Source organism: Tachysurus fulvidraco, chromosome 12, assembly GCF_022655615.1.
Source record: "Tachysurus fulvidraco isolate hzauxx_2018 chromosome 12, HZAU_PFXX_2.0, whole genome shotgun sequence".
Lineage (NCBI taxonomy): Eukaryota > Metazoa > Chordata > Actinopteri > Siluriformes > Bagridae > Tachysurus > Tachysurus fulvidraco.
In genome coordinates, this window is record NC_062529.1 from 20,285,204 (window position 1) to 20,302,947 (window position 17,744).

Here is a 17,744-nt window from a genome sequence, read left to right on the forward strand (position 1 = left end):
TATCTATCTATCTATCTATCTATCTATCTATCTATCTATCTATCTATCTATCTATCTATCTATCTGTCTGACTTTCTGTCTTTCTGTCTATCTGTCTATCTGTCTATCTGTCTGTCTGTCTGTCTGTTTATCTGGCAAATTATCCTTTTTGAAGTCTACTATGCCTAATATGAAGGCAGGTATTAAATTTGTCGAAACCAGTTTCTATTATAATTACTTTTGTAATTGGCTTCATATTACATTTAAACTCACATTTGTACATCTGAGGCCAACAGCTTTTGTTAAACAGAAATTTAACCAGAATTATACTGTATATCTCTACCACTGGAGGTCCAGGTGGTGGCTAAAAGAAGAAAACCATAACATCATCCCCATGTATAAAAGTCACTGAACACACTGTACCATTTTGCTCATCCTGATGAACACACTGTGCATGTTGAGTGACAAACGAAAAGTGTTTGCTTTTCCACTAGTTAAGTTCATTATTGCAGTTTATTTGCCGTAGACATGAACTCATTCTGTTCTGTTTAAGCTTTAATGTTATTTCAGATGGATGTAATTCATTTTTGTGTAAACATAAATGACATTAATTTATTTATGTCAATTAAATTGTGTGTGTGTGTGTGTGTGTGTGTGTGTGTGTGTGTGTGTGTGTGTGTGTGTGTGTGTGTGTGTGTGTGTGTGTGTGAGTGATATAAATAATAATATTATTTAAAAAAAAGTATTTTTTCTGTTCTCATAAGTATGAGCATCAAAAGCTTTTCTATGACCATTTTAACATTACAGATGTGACTTAAATCAGATAACATTAAAGACAAGTAATCATTTCTAATTTAAATATGAGTGAGTACAAAACACCTAAAAGACACTAAGCAGTGCACAGGCTTTATTATGTGTCTATAAGCACTACGTCAGGGGATTCGAAGTAGATTTTGGCCTCACTCTCACTCACTCATTTTCTACCGCTTTATCCGAACTACCTCGGGTCACGGGGAGCCTGTGCCTATCTCAGGCGTCATCGGGCATCAAGGCAGGATACACCCTGGATGGAGTGCCAACCCATCGCAGGGCACACACACACTCTCATTCACTCACGCAATCACACACTACGGACAATTTTCCAGAGATGCCAATGAACTTACCATGCATGTCTTTGGACTGGGGGAGGAAACCGGAGTACCCGGAGGAAACCCCCGAGGCACGGGGAGAACATGCAAACTCCGCACACACAAGGCGGAGGCGGGAATCGAACCCCGAAGATTTTGGCCTCAGTTTTGATAAATCAAGTTCAAGTTCAAAGTGTTTATTGTCATATGCACAGACAGAAAGCATGTTTCCCTGCACAATGCTTACTTTGCTGTCCACACTAATTTCATACAATAAAAATATATATAAATAAATAAATAATCAAACAAACAAACAAGCAAATAAATAAATAAAATAGAATAAAAAAGAGCAATAAAAGCAATAAAGGTGAGGTACAGTTCTTAATAGAGGCGATAAGAAGTGCAATGCCGAATAAGACAATAAAGTGAGGTAGTGCAGTTCTTGGTGAGGTAAATAATACAGAGACTTTATATATATTTTAGTAACATTTTATGAGAAGCCTGGTTTACTGTAGTCTTAAAGAGATCACCTGTGCACCACAGCGACATCTGGTGGCCAGTCTGTTACTCACCTTTTTGTTATGAATATGTAATGTAATATTTTGGAAATATTTTTGAAACAACAGGACAGCGAATATGATCAGAGAGAGAGGGGATGATAAATATTTTAAAGCAAATGAAGATATAAAAAATCCAGGTTCTCTTTAGAACACAAAATAATATAAATTACATAAAAAATATATTATTAATATATTCCTGTCAGGACAATTCATCTCTCTTACACACAAACACACACACAAAACTTATTACCTGATTTTTTTTGTTTACTGTCAAATAAATACAAATTATATTACACTAATTTCAGTCAAAACCTAAAAGAAGTTCAGCTCCAACTCCGCTCCAGGAGCTCCAGGTCTCTCCATTCTGATCCAGATCCACACCAGACTTTACAACTAATCTAAATTCTACCACTTGTTTTCTTTTCTTTCAATCAGTTCAGTATGTCAGAAACTCCCAGCAAAGGTATTTGTGAAATTTTTCCTGAAAATCCCTTTTGTTTGTCTTGTTTGTCTTCTGACTGTTTTGTTCATGATCTGGACTGTGGATGAAGGGTTGCTCATGCTCACATCCACCTTCCTATGAATTTATGAGATTAGAGTTAAGATCCTTGCTGAAGGACTCACCAACACATAGAGTTAAGAGAGCACACTATGATGCTGCTGTCTTTGCCTCTAAAACAGGAAGTGACCATCTATACCAGTATGCATGGAGTAGAACTCTGTCAGCATACACTATATATATATATATATATATATATATATATATATATATATATATATATATATATATATATATATATATTCACATTTTCCGGCTCTGTGTGACTTTATAACTGCTTTCAAGAAGCACTAGCAGTAGTAGAGGACAAGCTCTGAGAAGTGCACTGAGGTCAGCCTTTGTGTCCGAGTTCCCAGGAACCTGTGGTCTGCTTTAAAAGCGCTGATTGATTGAATAATCAGAGTTGATATTGATCAACATGAGCAACTGATATATCAACTGAAACACCCAAGGTGTTTTTTCTTTTGCATTTTGCACTATTGGTTATTTTGTAATTGTAAATGTATAATTTATGCCTTTTGTGTTCTGTTTGTTTTTCCTCTCCTTATTTCTGTCATAGGCCACTGGAGGATTCAAGAGTAAGAAGTTCACTGTATTCTGTGTAACACAGTTTCCTGTACATATGATGACAAAACTGACTCTTGGACAGACAAAGAGCTCCAAAGTCCTTTTACCTAGGCACCGTAGATCTCGGAGGTCAGTTGTTTGTGCCATTTGAAATATACTAATAGACTTGTTTTAACAGTTACAGTAACAATGGAGATGTCTGTGATCTGGAGCTATCTGTTCCTTTCACAAACTATGTCCTTTTTAATGATGGTGCACACTCTCCATAATGGTATGTGATCATTTGACCAGAATGCACTCTGTTTATTTGAACTTTGTGAACGGTTAAGGTGTTGGACAACTGATCAGAAGGTTGTTAGTTCAAATCCCAGGTCCACCAAGCTGCCACTGCTGGGCTTCTTGAGCAAGGCTATTAAACCTCAATTGCTCAGATGTATATAAGATAAATATAGAAGTCTCTCTGGATAAGAGTATGTGCTAAATGCTGTAAATGCAAACACCAGGGAAGAGGAAATTCAGTCCAGATTCAACCTACTCCTCTGTTTTCACTTAACATCGTGAAACACTGGAATTATTTAGTGTCCTTATAGACGCTTAGAAAATGAGGTGAAACTTACAACATTTAAAGATGCTTTTAATATAGGACTTCAATGTAGAACCTTTTAAGAGGTCTCACTTTTTTTCTGACATCGTTCAATGTAAATCATTCAATTCAATTCAATTCAAGTTTATTTGTATAGCGCTTTTTACAATAGACATTGTCTCAAAGCAGCTTTACAGAACATAAACACAGAGCAGAAGGTAAACATAATTAATGATAAAGGAATTAACGAATAATAAAAGAAATAAGAATTAACAGAATAAAAATTCTAGATTATTATTAGATGTATATAGTTCACAGTGTGTATGTATTTATTCCCCTATGAGCAAGTCTGAGGTGACTCAGGCAGCAGTGGCAAGGAAAAACTCCCTTAAATTGGTAAAGGAAGAAACCTTGAGAGGAACCGGACTCAAGGGGGAACCCATCCTCATATGGGTGACACTGGGGGTGTGATTGTAATATACAGTCATGGTGTAAGGTTGTATTGGTGTAAGGTTCAAGAACTTCTGATCTCCTGAGTACCACAGAGTCTAACTGGAGATGTCTCAGGATTCTTAGAGTCGGCCTCGGCTCAGTGGACGTCCAAAGGCTTCGTCCCACAGAGGACGTTGGGAGCTGGTACAGTGTCTGGGTGCCTCGGGATAGGTACAAAGAGAGAAGCAGTGGAAAGGGATTAACATATCTGCTGTTCATAAAAATGTGCTGGTCTGATGTACTGGTGCATGATATTATGGGATGTATTATGTGTACGCCTGACTAAAGAGATGAGTTTTTAATCTACATTTAAACTGGGAAAGTGTGTCTGCGCCCCGAACACTATCAGGAAGACTATTCCAAAGTTTGGGAGCTAAATAAGAAAACGCTCTACCACCTTTAGTAGACTTAGATATTCATTCATCATTAATTTTCTACCGCTTGTCCGAACTTCTCGGGTCACGGGGAGCCTGTGCCTATCTCAGGCGTCATTGGGCATCGAGGCAGGATACACCCTGGACAGAGTGCCAACCCATCACAGGGCACACACACACACACTGTTATTCACTCACACACTACGGACAATTTTCCAGAGATGCCAATCAACCTACCATGCATGTCTTTGGACCGGGGGAGGAAACCGGAGTACCCGGAGGAAACCCCCGAGGCACGGGGAGAACATGCAAACTCCACACACAAGGCGGAGGTGGGAATCGAACCCCGACCCTGGAGGTGTGAGGCAAACTAAGCCACCGTGCCCCCCTTCAATGTAAATCAATTTTATATAAATAATTCAACTATGTGACAAAATACAAATCTATAATAGCTGTCAAGTACAAATGTATGGCGTTAAATACAAATTAGCATTCAGGTGGCCTATGACATCTTAGCTATGACAATTAGCCAAGTTATTTCATTAAATGTTTTTTATTTTCCTTATAAAAGAAGACGAAATACAAAAGCAAATAGGGTAACTGTTGCAAAATACCAAAGATATACAATGGAAACACAAAGCAGTTGAAATGCTTGTGATGTGAAATCCAAATAAACGACAACAACAAAAAAAAAATCCACAAAAATTCAGATCATCAATCAAAACTTCAACATGGATTTTTTTATCCCGATGATTTCAAATTTTTTTGTGGTTCTCTTTTTCTTTCCTTTTAAACTATATGTGGGAGGACAGGAGACTGCCTCGCCGTGAAACCCGTAAATCCCGTGCAGCCTCGAAATGTGCAGAGTTGGCGGTGAGCAACATAAAGCCACCAGCTACTGAGTTTTCACAGGTGAAACACTGAGACAGAAATGCCACTCCGCGGGCAGGAAATGTGTGACGTTTAAAAGTCCAAAACTGCCCTGGTTTTGACTCGGACAGTTTCAGATCTGAAACAGGCAGACTAGCGTGAAGCTACAGAGTCCTGACCGGAAGTGTATGAACTCTGCTTAATGTTAAGAGGTGCATACATGAAGATAAAGGAATCCACACAAGCATGCAGAAGCGATACCACAACCATGTTCTGCTTTTCCTTCCACAGAAATGATGAGCCCACAGAAAGCAGCGGTGATGGGGCTTTTTTTTTTCCCAAACAGGCAGATATTGCAAAGCTATCACAAATATTAACAAATCTCATCCTATTTTAGACATACAAAGTATCTTCTGTTAACAATATTCACTTCTATTTACAGTTCATATTTACAACTCGTTCATTTATCCGCTCATTTGTTCCCATGCATCATAAATTGCTTGCTTGGTTTAAAAAAAAGATTAAAAAATAATTAATAAAAATTAGGAAATAAATTGGATTTGCAGAGGTAATTAATATGGTTCTGACGGTAAGCTGTAAACCTGCAGCGCTCTATTGTCCCCATGGTGGCACAAAATATTTCTCGCTGAGATGTGGCAGTGCTTTCTGATTGGCAGGCTGGGGTGACACTGCCAGTGAGGGGGCGGGACTTGCGTCGATTGAAGACGACGTCACTCATAACTCGAGTAGCGTGACTTGGTATTGATTGAGCATGACCTCTGTGATCTCGATGAGGAAGGCGGTATGGTTGCTGTAGTGTTCGATAATGTTGTCATCCATGTTCACAAAGATCCTGAAACAGAGAGAACATGAGCTTAATCGTGAGCCGCAATAAAAGATAAATCACTGACGTATTACAGTAATGAATATGCATAACTACAAACAGGGTGGTTTCTGGACCTTCAAGGGCGATATCCTACTATATTTACTGTCTCCGGGTCCCTAAGTGGCCAAACCTAACCTAACGAAGTGACTAAATAATACAAAGAAATATGTAAACTATGTGCAAAGGTAAGTCAAAATGTATTTAATGTGAGTTTTGATTCTGTTTAATTTGTAGAACTCCTTTTAACAATACACGGTGTCATCTAAGCATGTTCACAGAAGTCCAGATGTAGACTGAGATCACTAATCATCATGAGGTGAAAGCAAGAAGAAGAAAAAAGTTTCTATAGTGTAGAATAAAGCAACAACGAGGATAGAACAGCGTTAGTGATTACTGCTGCAGTTCTTGGGTACAAATCTACACTATCCGGGTGAGATCATGCACTTAAGCAAGAGTAATTTAAGCACAAACTTAAGGGATCAACAACAACAGTGTAAAGTGAGTCACAAGTGCAGATGGATATCGTTGTAGAAATATCTTTTACACGCGATTGTATGGCTTTAAAGTCAAACGTACTTGAACGGCCATTTAGTTTCCAGTGGCAGGCTAATATATATTTAAATACGTTCAAAACTATGGATCTAAATGTCATAAACTTGGTGCTGCTGATACAATAAGATTAAATTAGATTAGAGAAATGTTTCATTGTGTACAAAATGTTTGCTACAGACTTAAATCATAAATCAAAGTAATGTGTGTGTGTGTGTGTGTGTGAGTGCCAGGTCTGCCAAGCCTGAGGGTACACAGGAAACAGACTGATGATTGGAGGTAGACAGAGAGAATGCCACCTAACCTGTCCTGTTTTTCCAAACGCTACCATCATCGACGTGTCTAAGGCCCAGCTAACTCCAATTTACTTCACAGCAACGAAGCCTTGGGCTAGATTACTGTCACTAAAATGGAGTAAACCTAGCATATAAACTGCTGCTGTACGTTCACAGGGGTATGAAAATACATACCCCAGATGGTGACAGGTGACTAGAGGATCTAAACCTTTTTAATTTCCCCGCACTACTGCTTCGTCTTCCTACGGTTTCCTTTTTCTATGACTTTTTTCTGATAAAGAAGTAAAGAAAACAGCAATTATAAAATTCCTTTACTACAGAGTTCTTGCCCGCCCGGTCTGTCAGCTTAAGTTCCAGAAAGCTGACAATAAAAGACCACAAGCTCAACCTAAAATGACAACGAGAGCATTTCAATCCATCCCAGCCTTTCTTTATCTCCTAGTCTGCGCTGTCATTCCAGCATAAATGGCAGCCGTCATCCACCGAGACCCTCCCTGTGCCAAAATGGCCGACGCCACCCTGTCAGCCTGTGTGTGTGATTACTGCTCCGAAACTGTCACTCACCCGCGTTTGCACTTCTTGAAGATTTTCCCGATGGTGTCTTCTTGCAGACCGTACTTTTCTGAAATCTGAGCATGAGAAAGGAGAAACAAGATGCGTGTCATTTCGAGGATCTTGTAGCATGTACAGTGAGATCTTCAGATGTATGAGAAAAGGATAGAAGGAAGAGAAGAAGAACAGGAAGAAAGAGAAAGAAAAGAGAAGGAACGGCTGATGAGTAAGCAGGACGTACCGCTTGTCTGAGTCCTCTCAGGGTGGGCGAGTTCAACATGAGGGCATCGAACACTTCTTCTGATTCTTGCCGTACGTACAGGAGGACTATAACACCAATAATAAACAAATAAATAAATAAATTGATGTATTGTTGTGGATACTGTTGTCGTAATTGTTTTTTGTGAGATCTGGGTCATGCTTTTTGTATGTGGACTACTGATGTTTTTAGAATGAAGATGTTGTTGGAATTGTTACCAAGGCAACAAGCTTAAACCTCCAAGTAAACAACATTACAAGATCATCATCGGTTACATTTCGTCTCGGATTTGTTTGCGGCAAACAAAGGAATGTGTAGCTGTGGTTTTGTGGTAGTTATGTGGTGTGTTTTTGTGACCCAGGATTGTTTATGTATAATCTGCGGAGTTATGGAGAGATTCGGTGCTTTATTGAGGTTTGACTTTATAATGTGTGTTTTGTATTGTGTTTGAGTTTGATGTGGTTTTGTAGTTTTTATGTTGGGTTTGTGCGATGTAGGATGTTGTAGTTTTTGGTGTTCATTGTAGTGTTTATGTGTTATATAAATGTTGTGGTATAGTTTTTGGTGTTCATTGTAGTGTTTATGTGTTATATAAATGTTGTGGTATAGTTTTTGGTGTTCATGTAGTGTTTGTGTTATATAGATGTTGTGGTATGGTTTTGTAGTGTTTATGTAACGTATGGTGTTGTGTTGTGTATTTGTGCTATTTATTTAATGGTAATGTGTGATGTATGGTGTGTTTTTGTGTTGTTCCCATGGTGTTTATGCTGTATTGTTTCTCTGTATTATTTGTTATTATGTGATCAAGATGTTTATTTGGTTCTGTGCTTTATGTTGGTGAGGTTTGATGGTTGGTGGATAATTAATGAATGGTTCATTGTGATTATTTGTGTTGTGCGTGGTTTGTTTGTGTGTGTGTTGCAATGTCGTACCTCTCTGCTGTTCTTCCCTGCGTGGTTGTTTGCTGGGCGGTGAGCCACCCTGCTCTCCTAAATCAGAGAAACAGGCCACACGTTTCAGCGGGTTCTTGTCACTTTCCTCTGTACTCGTAGTCACCGCCTAAGAGCCAGAGATAACAGACGCTATCAGCATTAGAGTAAAAAAAATTTTGGCCTATTGAAAAATTTCCTGTTGTGCTCTGATAGAGTTATCATTTATCACATCTAGGTGGGTGTAACCTAGTGACGAATTAGATCACACAAACACAATCAAGCGAGTGTGTATCTAACTGCCCGATCAGCTAGTGTGTTTTCACATGCATATGATACCGGTGTGTGACATGATCCCAAATAGAGGCTATGATTGCATGACATCCAACACTCTGTGTGTGTGTGTGTGTGTGTGTGTGTGTGTGTGTGTGTGTGTGTGTGTGTGTGTGTGTGTTTAAATGTTATGTACATGTGTAGGTGGCTTCATGCAGTAAATGCTGAGCTGTAAAATGCACCTTTTATTTGACACACTGACTGCCACAGAGAGTGTGGGAAATGCTGTGATTCAGAATGGAGTGTGTTCCTTCTCCACAGTGTAAACACACAGTCCCTTTAACATCATTTGTGTGTGTGTGTGTGTGTGTGTGTGTGTGTGTGTGTGTGTGTGTGTGTGTGTGTGTGTGTGTGTTTGGGAGTGCACGAGCCCCTGCAAGCTAATCCTCAATGCCATTCAGCATGTCTGTCTCCTCATGTGAGGTGAGTTTCGTATACAGTTGTGTAATCATACTTTCCCTTTCTCTCTATCTCTCTCTCTATCTTTCTTCCCAGCACACTTTTTTTCCCCACTAAATTTTTTCCCACACTTTTCCAGCCTTTCTCCTGCACTCGCTGCCCTGCGGCTGTTGGAACATGACTCGACACCGTTGTGGCTAACCGCAAATCCCAGGATTCCTGGCTGTGTCTGTGTGTGTGTGTGTGTGTGTGTGTGTGTGTGTGTGTGTGTGTGTGTGTGTGTGTGTGTGTGTGTGTGTGTGTGTGTGTGTGTGTGTGTGTGTGTGTATGTGTGTGTTAAGCATACCAAACGCTGGAGGTTGCTGTAATGGGTCTCTGGAATAAACAGCACAGGCGGTGTGACATGGTCATCCAGGGCTTTAAAGTAAGTGCAGTCTTTCCCCATGGAGCTGGAAACCAGAGTTTGTTTTCCTGCAAAAAAAAAGAAGAAGACACATTTGCTTTTAGAAACTTTATAATTAATAATGCTAGCTCACAAATTTGTGATCCAACTTCATCAGCTAAAATAATAGACATACCGCAATCTGAAATCTGAAAATAGTCATATAGTCATTTAATTGAAGTGGTATGACTTTTGGAATGCACTACAATATGTGTGTAGGTGAATAAAAACCGGATGCTAATTACTGGATGCTAACAGTAATCCTCTTTACCACTAAATAACAAAACAAAACAGTAACACATCCCCTAATAGTGTAATATATATTGCAGGAATTATGTCATTAACTAAGCTAAATATTTAATATATTGGAAAAGCAGAGTTAGCAAGGTGACAGTTACAACAGCTACATGTACAAAAACCTCATGCTAGTAGGAATAAGTCTGGGTTTAACAATACTATCAAGCTAAAACCCTCTCAAGTCAGTTAGTACAGCAGGGAAAAGAGTGCAAGATTGTTAGCTTTATATCTAGCAAAGCTCAGAGCTAGCTATGTTCCAAGAAGGAACATCTGAATCACTTCAGTCTGTTTTGCAGTTTGTTTCCGGTTTAAAGCAGCTCACTATCTGGCATATCAGTAATTCTCCAGTGGGTTTTGTTGCTAGGTTTTTCCTCACTTGGGCTGTTCAGATTAACTTAAGTTATGGTTTGAGAAATAAACGGAAATCTCTAGAATAGAGAAATCTCTAATATAAGGGCGATCATTTTCAGATGTGGTTTCTCTAAAAAAAACATCCATAATTCATGAATAATTTTGGGACAGTGATCTCAGACTTGTGTGATTGTATACTGTAACTAGTTAAAGGGTGGGTTGAATTACTCTTACCGCCATTAGTTGAGTCAGCAACGTTCTTAGATCGCCTCCTGACCCTTTTGCGTTCTTCATCTCGCATCTTCCTCTCTGCTCCCTGTAGGAAGAGAAGTGCATGAGTTTATTAATTTCGTGTTTGAACTCGACTGCTGAAAAACGTCAGCGCTACCGTGACACTTCATTTATTTGTGCCTCATCCAAATAAACCTATATACAGTACAATGAAAACAAACAAACAAAAAAAGTACTACCAAAAAAAAAGTACAAAAAAAAACATCCAGCTGCCAGCACCATCTGATGGAAAAACACACTGGTTCCTCGTTCTGCAGTGATGCACTAAGCTCACCTGCTGTGGATGAACCTGTCAGACAGGTAAAGTTCTGAATGATTCCTCCCGTCCTGTACTCACTACATGCTAGCTATGAAGGCAGCCAAAGCGAAGGAATGAACAGATGAAGAAGATAACGAGAATATGAGGGTTTGGAGGCTTTATCAGATTAGAGTTGAATAATGGGATGAATAGTCTGTTTTAACCACCAGCAGATACAAACGTGTTAATGTGCCCGAGCGGACGGAAAGACAGATTGACGAACGTGATCTTTTTCTCATATGAAAATGATCCTTCAAGTCTCAAAGTCTGTGGCAGTTAGAAACACTGAAAGATGACTCTTAAGATACCTATTTGCTTCGAAGACACAATCTCAAGTAATGGATAATAGCCTAGAGGGTCTGGGTGCTTTAGTGCACACCTTCATCACAATGAACACACAAAGTCTCAATTCGAATGGAGTTGAAAAGTCTAACTGACCTTATCACAGAAGATCTTGATCTGGCAGGCGGCTCGGTGGATGAGACGGTTGGTGCCAGAGCTGAAGTCATACGTGTCGATCTGCAGGTTTAGAGGGACGCCTTTCACCCCCTTCTGAGAGGAGAAGTCTGTACTGAGGGAATTGATGCCAATAAACACCTGCGGAGATCGTGTAGAGAATGAACATTTAGATTTTTAACTATTAAGGTGCTCTTTAAAACAGTTCAGAAGAGTACGTCATGTTTATATTAATGAATAATTTGACTATTAATACATCCAGAAACACATAATGCTGTTAAACAATAAATCCAACTAAGGCTCTCATTAAGGCTCAGTACAATACAGAACAAAGAGAAAGAGAGAGAGAGAGAGAGAGAGAGAGAGAGAGAGAGAGAGAGAGCGAAACAGGTTTTAAGGCGTTCATTAACTTAAGTAAAGTAACAGAGCTGAGCTCAGATACAAGAAACAATGAGCACCTTGAAATCATTTCTAAGCCCTGAGCGTGATCCTAACGTATGTATCATCTAACTGAACGACTCTTTAGGCAAACAAGCCATCGTCACGGATGACGATCTAGGCCTGAAATATAGCAGCAGCAGCAGCAGCAGCAAATACATAGCACTTCCTTTTCATAAGAAAGGTGTGGAATAAAAATGAGAACACTGGGACATGACCAGGCAAGTTTGAACCCAAATGCAGAAATATAAAGAAAGAAAGACGGGCTTAGTATGCGAATGGTTCAGTTCTAAGCCAGGATCAGCTCGCTTTGTCTTTTTAATCCATTTTCATTAGGACGCAAACAACTGATTCCTTTATTTCTTTATTTTCTACCAAGTTTATTTTTGCTGTCAGTTGTTGTGCATTTTGCTCTCTCTAATAAATTTAGTCTTGACAATTATCAGGTGTGTATGTGTTGTGATTTTTTTTCCTCTTTGATAATCTTTTCTTCCTCAGCCTGTTCTTGGTTTCACTGTCCCGCCCTAAACTCTAAACTGCCTCAGGATATTCTTGAGATCTCTCTCTCTTTCTCTCTCTCTCTTTCTCTCTTCATCTCTCTCTCCATGTTGTCATGACAGGTGCCTGGGGTGGTGACATGCCATGGATTCCTCTGCCCTTGTGACACACACAAACACACACACAAACACCCCCCCCCACACACACACACACACACAAGCAGATGAATCTGGGCAAGTGTATATTTTTACCTTAGCTTCTTCATTGGTGTTCCAGATGAAAGATAGTGCATTAAAAGCGACCTCTTCTATGTTGCTGATGCCACTGAAGACTTCTTTGTAGTCAGCTGGAGACAGATGCATTAAAAGGATTAAATGATCACATTGTCACAAAGAAAGGAAGATACTCTAATTTCTAACACACATTCTAAAGCTAATCGGCTAATTAACAGACTTCCTGATGTAGCTTGGGTGTGTCGAACTAGTAGAAAAGACACAATCTGTAGGACAGGTGGACAGGTGTCACAACATACAACCATTTGAAGTTAAGAACTATTTGATTGACTGCAGACTCCTGCACTGAGATATGGGACTTTTCACTAACATTACATGCATACAGTATGTATGTGTTTGGTTTGCATACCGATATCAATGACCCTCTGCTTAGCGGTCGGCTGCCGCGCGTGCCAGTGATTCCAGCACTTCAGCTGCATCTCAGGATTCTTATCGTTTTCAAACACAGCCATGATCACAGTCTGAGAGAGACAGCGAAAGAGAAAGGATGATATACAGAGAAGGAACAAAATAGGTTGATTGTCAGAAAACGTTTCTTAGAAAAACAACTTGTCATCAAGCTAATACCTTGGTTTATGTCTTATTCTTATATTAATTGAGCGAGCGTACGTATGCGCTTGCATGAAAACGGGTTGCTATGCCTCTCCCTCTCCATCTCTAAGTGTTTACTCACTTGGAGTTTTGGCCTAAAGGCTACAAGACAGGATTTGCGCACATGGGCGTGTTCTCGAAATGTATTGCCGAAAATATTTTCATAACTTTATTGCAGCTGATCGTCATCTGATCAAAATCTAGCGTTAAAGTGTTAATCCATAATCACTGGGAATTGTCATGGCTGGAAGTGGTGAGAGTGTGACAGTTTGTAACGTTATCTTCAGGTAAACTGTGAGATTAAACTACGCACTGAGCTGAATGTCAGATGTTGTTTGAGCCAAGTGTGTACCTTGAGTCATCAATAATGAAGCTCTGATCAGCCCTGTAATTAACTACAGATTAGCCCGGAGATCTTTAAGCACGTAAAGCTTTCCACTTTAGCATTTTAGAGTTCTATGGAATAGGACTTGCATTTTCATTACAGTCTATTACCATCTAATATCTTGCAAAAGTCCACCTTGTCAACATGAGGAGACTTGAGATGTTTCAGTGTTTTTTTTTTTTTTTTTTTTTTTTTTTTAGGAAATTCCCTACATGAACTTTGGAGAACGGTCTACCACCTTCCCAACAAATCCAACACTTTGCTTGTGTTTAGGCTCAAACATTTTTAACTGGCTTAACTCACCTTTACTTTGCTGCAAGGTATCCCAGCACTGCTGTCCACACCTTGCAGGGTGATGGGGTAAAACTGGCCCTTGTTCAGGTACACCATAGGAATCTCAGTGTTCTTGTTTTGGGAGGCTTGTGCTGCTCCGAGAATAAACTGAAAATCATTCCTGCTAACAAAAAAAAACAAAGCAAAAACCAAATGAAAACCAAACATACAAAAAATATATATGTATATATTGAATAGTCTAATGAATAGTCTAGTCTTTTGCCCAGGGCAATGTGTAATTATCGGCAATTGGCAAAAGGTCTTAGTCTTGATAATTGGCAGGTTGAAGTGTTGTTATGTGCTAGATGCATGGCTCACCTATACCTCTCAGGAGGAGAGTTTGAGTATGAGCTGGAGTAATCAGGACTTGGGTGGCCCACAAACTCAGTGCCGTAGCCTGGAGGCTGTGTGGGTGAAGAAGAAGAAAGGCAGAACGTTTGACATTGCGTCATTTATGTACTGATCGTTTCATGAGTCACAACATTGTTTTGGATATTTAAAACCATTAGTTGCATAGCAATAAATAAATCAATCATAATAATTCAATTTTCGTCTGCTTACAGTAGGTAAGTTCTGAATACTAAGATTTTTTTGAGACTCACTTCAGTGCTGTCACTTGGGTAGGAGATATCCGAAGGCCACATTTTATGTGTGTTGAGCATAAGAGAATCAAATATGTTGTTGATGGCTTGCTTTTCATAGCTGTCGCCCGCGACGGCCTGGATGTAGTTGTTGTTGTTGTTGTTGTTGTTGTTGTTGCTTGGAGAAATTTGTTTCATGACTTGTGACTGAGTAGTGGAAATGTTCCCGGATACCATCTTCAAGAGGTGAGAGTTTTGTAACTGTGTCAGCTCAGGGGAAGAACCGTTGGGTGTCCTGAAAGATAGTTGAACATAACTGTGTTCATTGTGGAAGCAAACTAGGCCTACGTTCAATATTTAAAGGCTAGAGTTGAGTGAAAGTGGCTAGGTGGCTTGTCAATTCTGTTAACTCTAATCGCTGCTACTAGTAAAAGGACTTTGAGTGCTTTATTTGTTCTAGAGAACTTGTTAAAGTCAAACAAACAGCACTCAATCTCGACATTGTTTGAGGAGAGCTGGGTGGGTGCTGTTTGCCTCATAATCCACATCTCTAACTCTGTTTGTCTTTCTCGTCATTGCCTCAGCTCAAGGGGAAAAAATATTCCTGATCAGCCGCACAAAAGACTAGTGACTCAGCTGTCTCTGGGGTGGGATGGAGAAGAGGATTAGAATCTCAAACTGCTCTGACCTCAGCTAAGCTTGAGCTAATCTCGCTAGCCCTCGTTTTGTGCACTGGAGGAGTGGCGGGAGGCGAAGAAATAAAACCTGTGAGAAACACCTACATTAAGTTTCATACACCTGTCACTCTTGTCTTTCTTGACAATTGGACAGGCACACCTCTATCCTTTCCACTCTTGCCTGTCAGCGTGTATTTGGGGTTTGTCTTTTATCTCGGCAGGATGTGAAATGAATTGGGCATGTATGGTGAAAGACTCTGGAGATTACTGACTGTCCTGGTACAGAAGTAAGATCTAGTTTGAGTTTTTTTCTTACCTGTCCATCGGTTTAAATGGACTGCCAACATGTGAACAGGTTGTCATCTTCTGCTCTTTTGGAGTCTGTAAAGAAAAATGAATGAATGAATGAATGAATGAATGAATGAATGAATGAATGAATGAATGAATGAATGAATGAATTCATGTGTCAATTGTTTAGAATTTTCAGCAATCCTAGAATGTTCTGTTTTTTTGTTGTTGTTTTTTTCACCTTGCAAATATCACTGAAGATGGCGATACTGTTGATATCATCATCAGGGATCCTGGATTTTGTTTTGCTGCTATCGATGTCTATGTAGTTCCAGGACTCCATTAGATAGTTATCAGTGTAGCATGGGTAATTAAAGCTCTCGTTCTGCAAAATCATCAGAGCCCTAGAGCAAGATGGGACGGAGAGAGGGAACTTGGTTTAAAGAAATGCAACAGTTCAGGAAGTTTCTGAACACATAGTCATAGACACTCACACACACACACACACACACACACACACACACACACACACACACACACACACACACACACACATATATAGATATAAAGCAGGAATGTAGGATTAAATAAAGGATGTAACATTTACAACACGCAGCGACATTAGAAATTTAGAAATCCTCATAAACAAAACATTTATATAAAATGTGTTTCCAAGATAATCTTAAGCAACTCATTTAAATCCCCTACACGTTTGCTGTGCAGATGTTCTTAGCACCTGAAGGAAAGACCTCATGCATATATAACGTATGCCTGTAGACCACAAACAAAATCTAGACATTAGAGAAGGATCACTTATCTCTTCACACAGGGAAAAGTGGTGTTCATTTTAATGTCCCCTGTCCTCTATCCCCTGGATTTGCAGCTAGCAAGCAAACAGTTAGTTTGCTCTCGAGCACCTGAGCAGATGACAGAGCTCTGTTTGACCAGGTGAGAGGTCTTGTTTAGCAAATGAACACATTTCCTGTTGATCGTTCTCTTCCATAAAGCTTGTTTTACTTTAGAAGTGAAGGAATCGGGTTCTGAACTAGACTTTAGGCCTCTTAAACACTGCTCTGTCACAGACACGTGAACGATATGAAGCTCACATGGTGCTTCTTTGGTGCTGTTATTATGGCATGCTACAGTCGGATGCACCGTGCCTGATTTAGTTTCTGAGTGACAATAAGAAGGTGAAAAGTTGCTTTTGTGATTCAGAGCCCCTAGGACAGCAGAAAATCACACACACACACACACACACACACACACACACACACACACACACACACACACACACACACACACACACACACACACAAATGCTATGATTATTTTCTTTTACACAGCACTGTGTGTGTGTGTTGGTTGTGGTGTCAGCTATCTGTACAAACAATCTCTATGTACTATTTCTGATGAGGGTCTAGTTTGCCCAGTGGCAGAAGAGAGATGGGGTGTCAGAGCTGCAAGCGACGAAACTGACACCTTGAGAGTGCGAGAGGAATAATGACATACTGTACGGAAACTTAAAAATTTAGGTATTTTCCAGAAAGGAAGGAAAACCGACAACTTTTTTTTTCTTTTTTGTTTTGTTTGGTTTTGTTTTTTCCCCACTACAAGTCTAACCTCTGTAAACATCTGTGTCATTCTGAGTTCTTTGTATTACAAATCGTGAAAGAGCAAATCTTTTAACCTGGATGATAAGCAAAACATCTTGCGATAACATGTAAAAAAATCAAAAAGAACTTCACTTACTCAATCTCCTTGGTCATGTCGTTCCTCAGAGGCAGCAGAAATAAATCCTCAGTCTAAGCTCTCCTCTCTGGTACGGTGTGTGTTTCCGTTTTGATATATAACGGTTAGAGAAAGAGAGAGAGAGAGAGTGGTTATATCTGTGAACCTCGTTGAGTGAAGCGGTTTTGATTTGGGCCTGCCACTGCTGGCACATTTATCTGTCCCAACAGGTAGCTTTCACACACTTGTACCTGATTGGCTGAAGGCGCTGAGGCAGGTGTGTGATGGGACAGGTGTATGTCCTTAACTCTTACTGTGCTGGAGAGAAACTTAGGCAGGTGTGTGAATGGGACTCATTAACACATGGAATAAAAGGCTGAGCTTTATCCCAGGCAGGCGTGAAAAAGAGTCAGAAACCAAAGGCTGAGCTCAGGGAAAACCCTTTTATTATGCTAATGTCGATGTGTCTCACATGCATGCGTG

General features: G+C 39.8%; 1 protein-coding gene and 1 long non-coding RNA gene across 3 annotated transcripts; one reads left to right on the forward strand and one right to left on the reverse strand.

Annotated features, from left to right (window-relative positions):
- Positions 1-1,999: 1,999 nt before the first annotated feature.
- On the forward strand, positions 2,000-7,776 carry LOC113640575. The gene is made up of 3 exons (XR_003440087.2): positions 2,000-2,129; positions 2,785-2,921; positions 6,780-7,776. It is a non-coding gene; the product is annotated as an uncharacterized LOC113640575 (long non-coding RNA).
- Positions 4,839-17,480, reverse strand: grhl3 (grainyhead-like transcription factor 3). Of its 2 annotated transcripts, none has more exons than XM_027143108.2 (15): positions 17,283-17,480; positions 15,775-15,937; positions 15,562-15,626; positions 14,590-14,863; positions 14,306-14,391; positions 13,958-14,111; positions 13,028-13,139; positions 12,637-12,731; positions 11,432-11,590; positions 10,639-10,720; positions 9,661-9,785; positions 8,586-8,712; positions 7,636-7,721; positions 7,407-7,471; positions 4,839-5,964 (listed from the first exon to the last, which is right to left on the reverse strand). In XM_027143108.2, exons 1-15 carry the CDS (start codon positions 17,297-17,299, stop codon positions 5,847-5,849), a joined length of 1,728 nt encoding a protein of 575 aa, XP_026998909.1. In that variant the 5' UTR covers positions 17,300-17,480; the 3' UTR covers positions 4,839-5,846. The 2 variants fall into 2 exon arrangements, with proteins under 2 accessions (XP_026998909.1, XP_026998910.1); XM_027143109.2 differs by having other exon boundaries at positions 13,958-14,108; positions 17,283-17,478.
- Between the last annotated feature and the right edge of the window lie 264 nt (positions 17,481-17,744).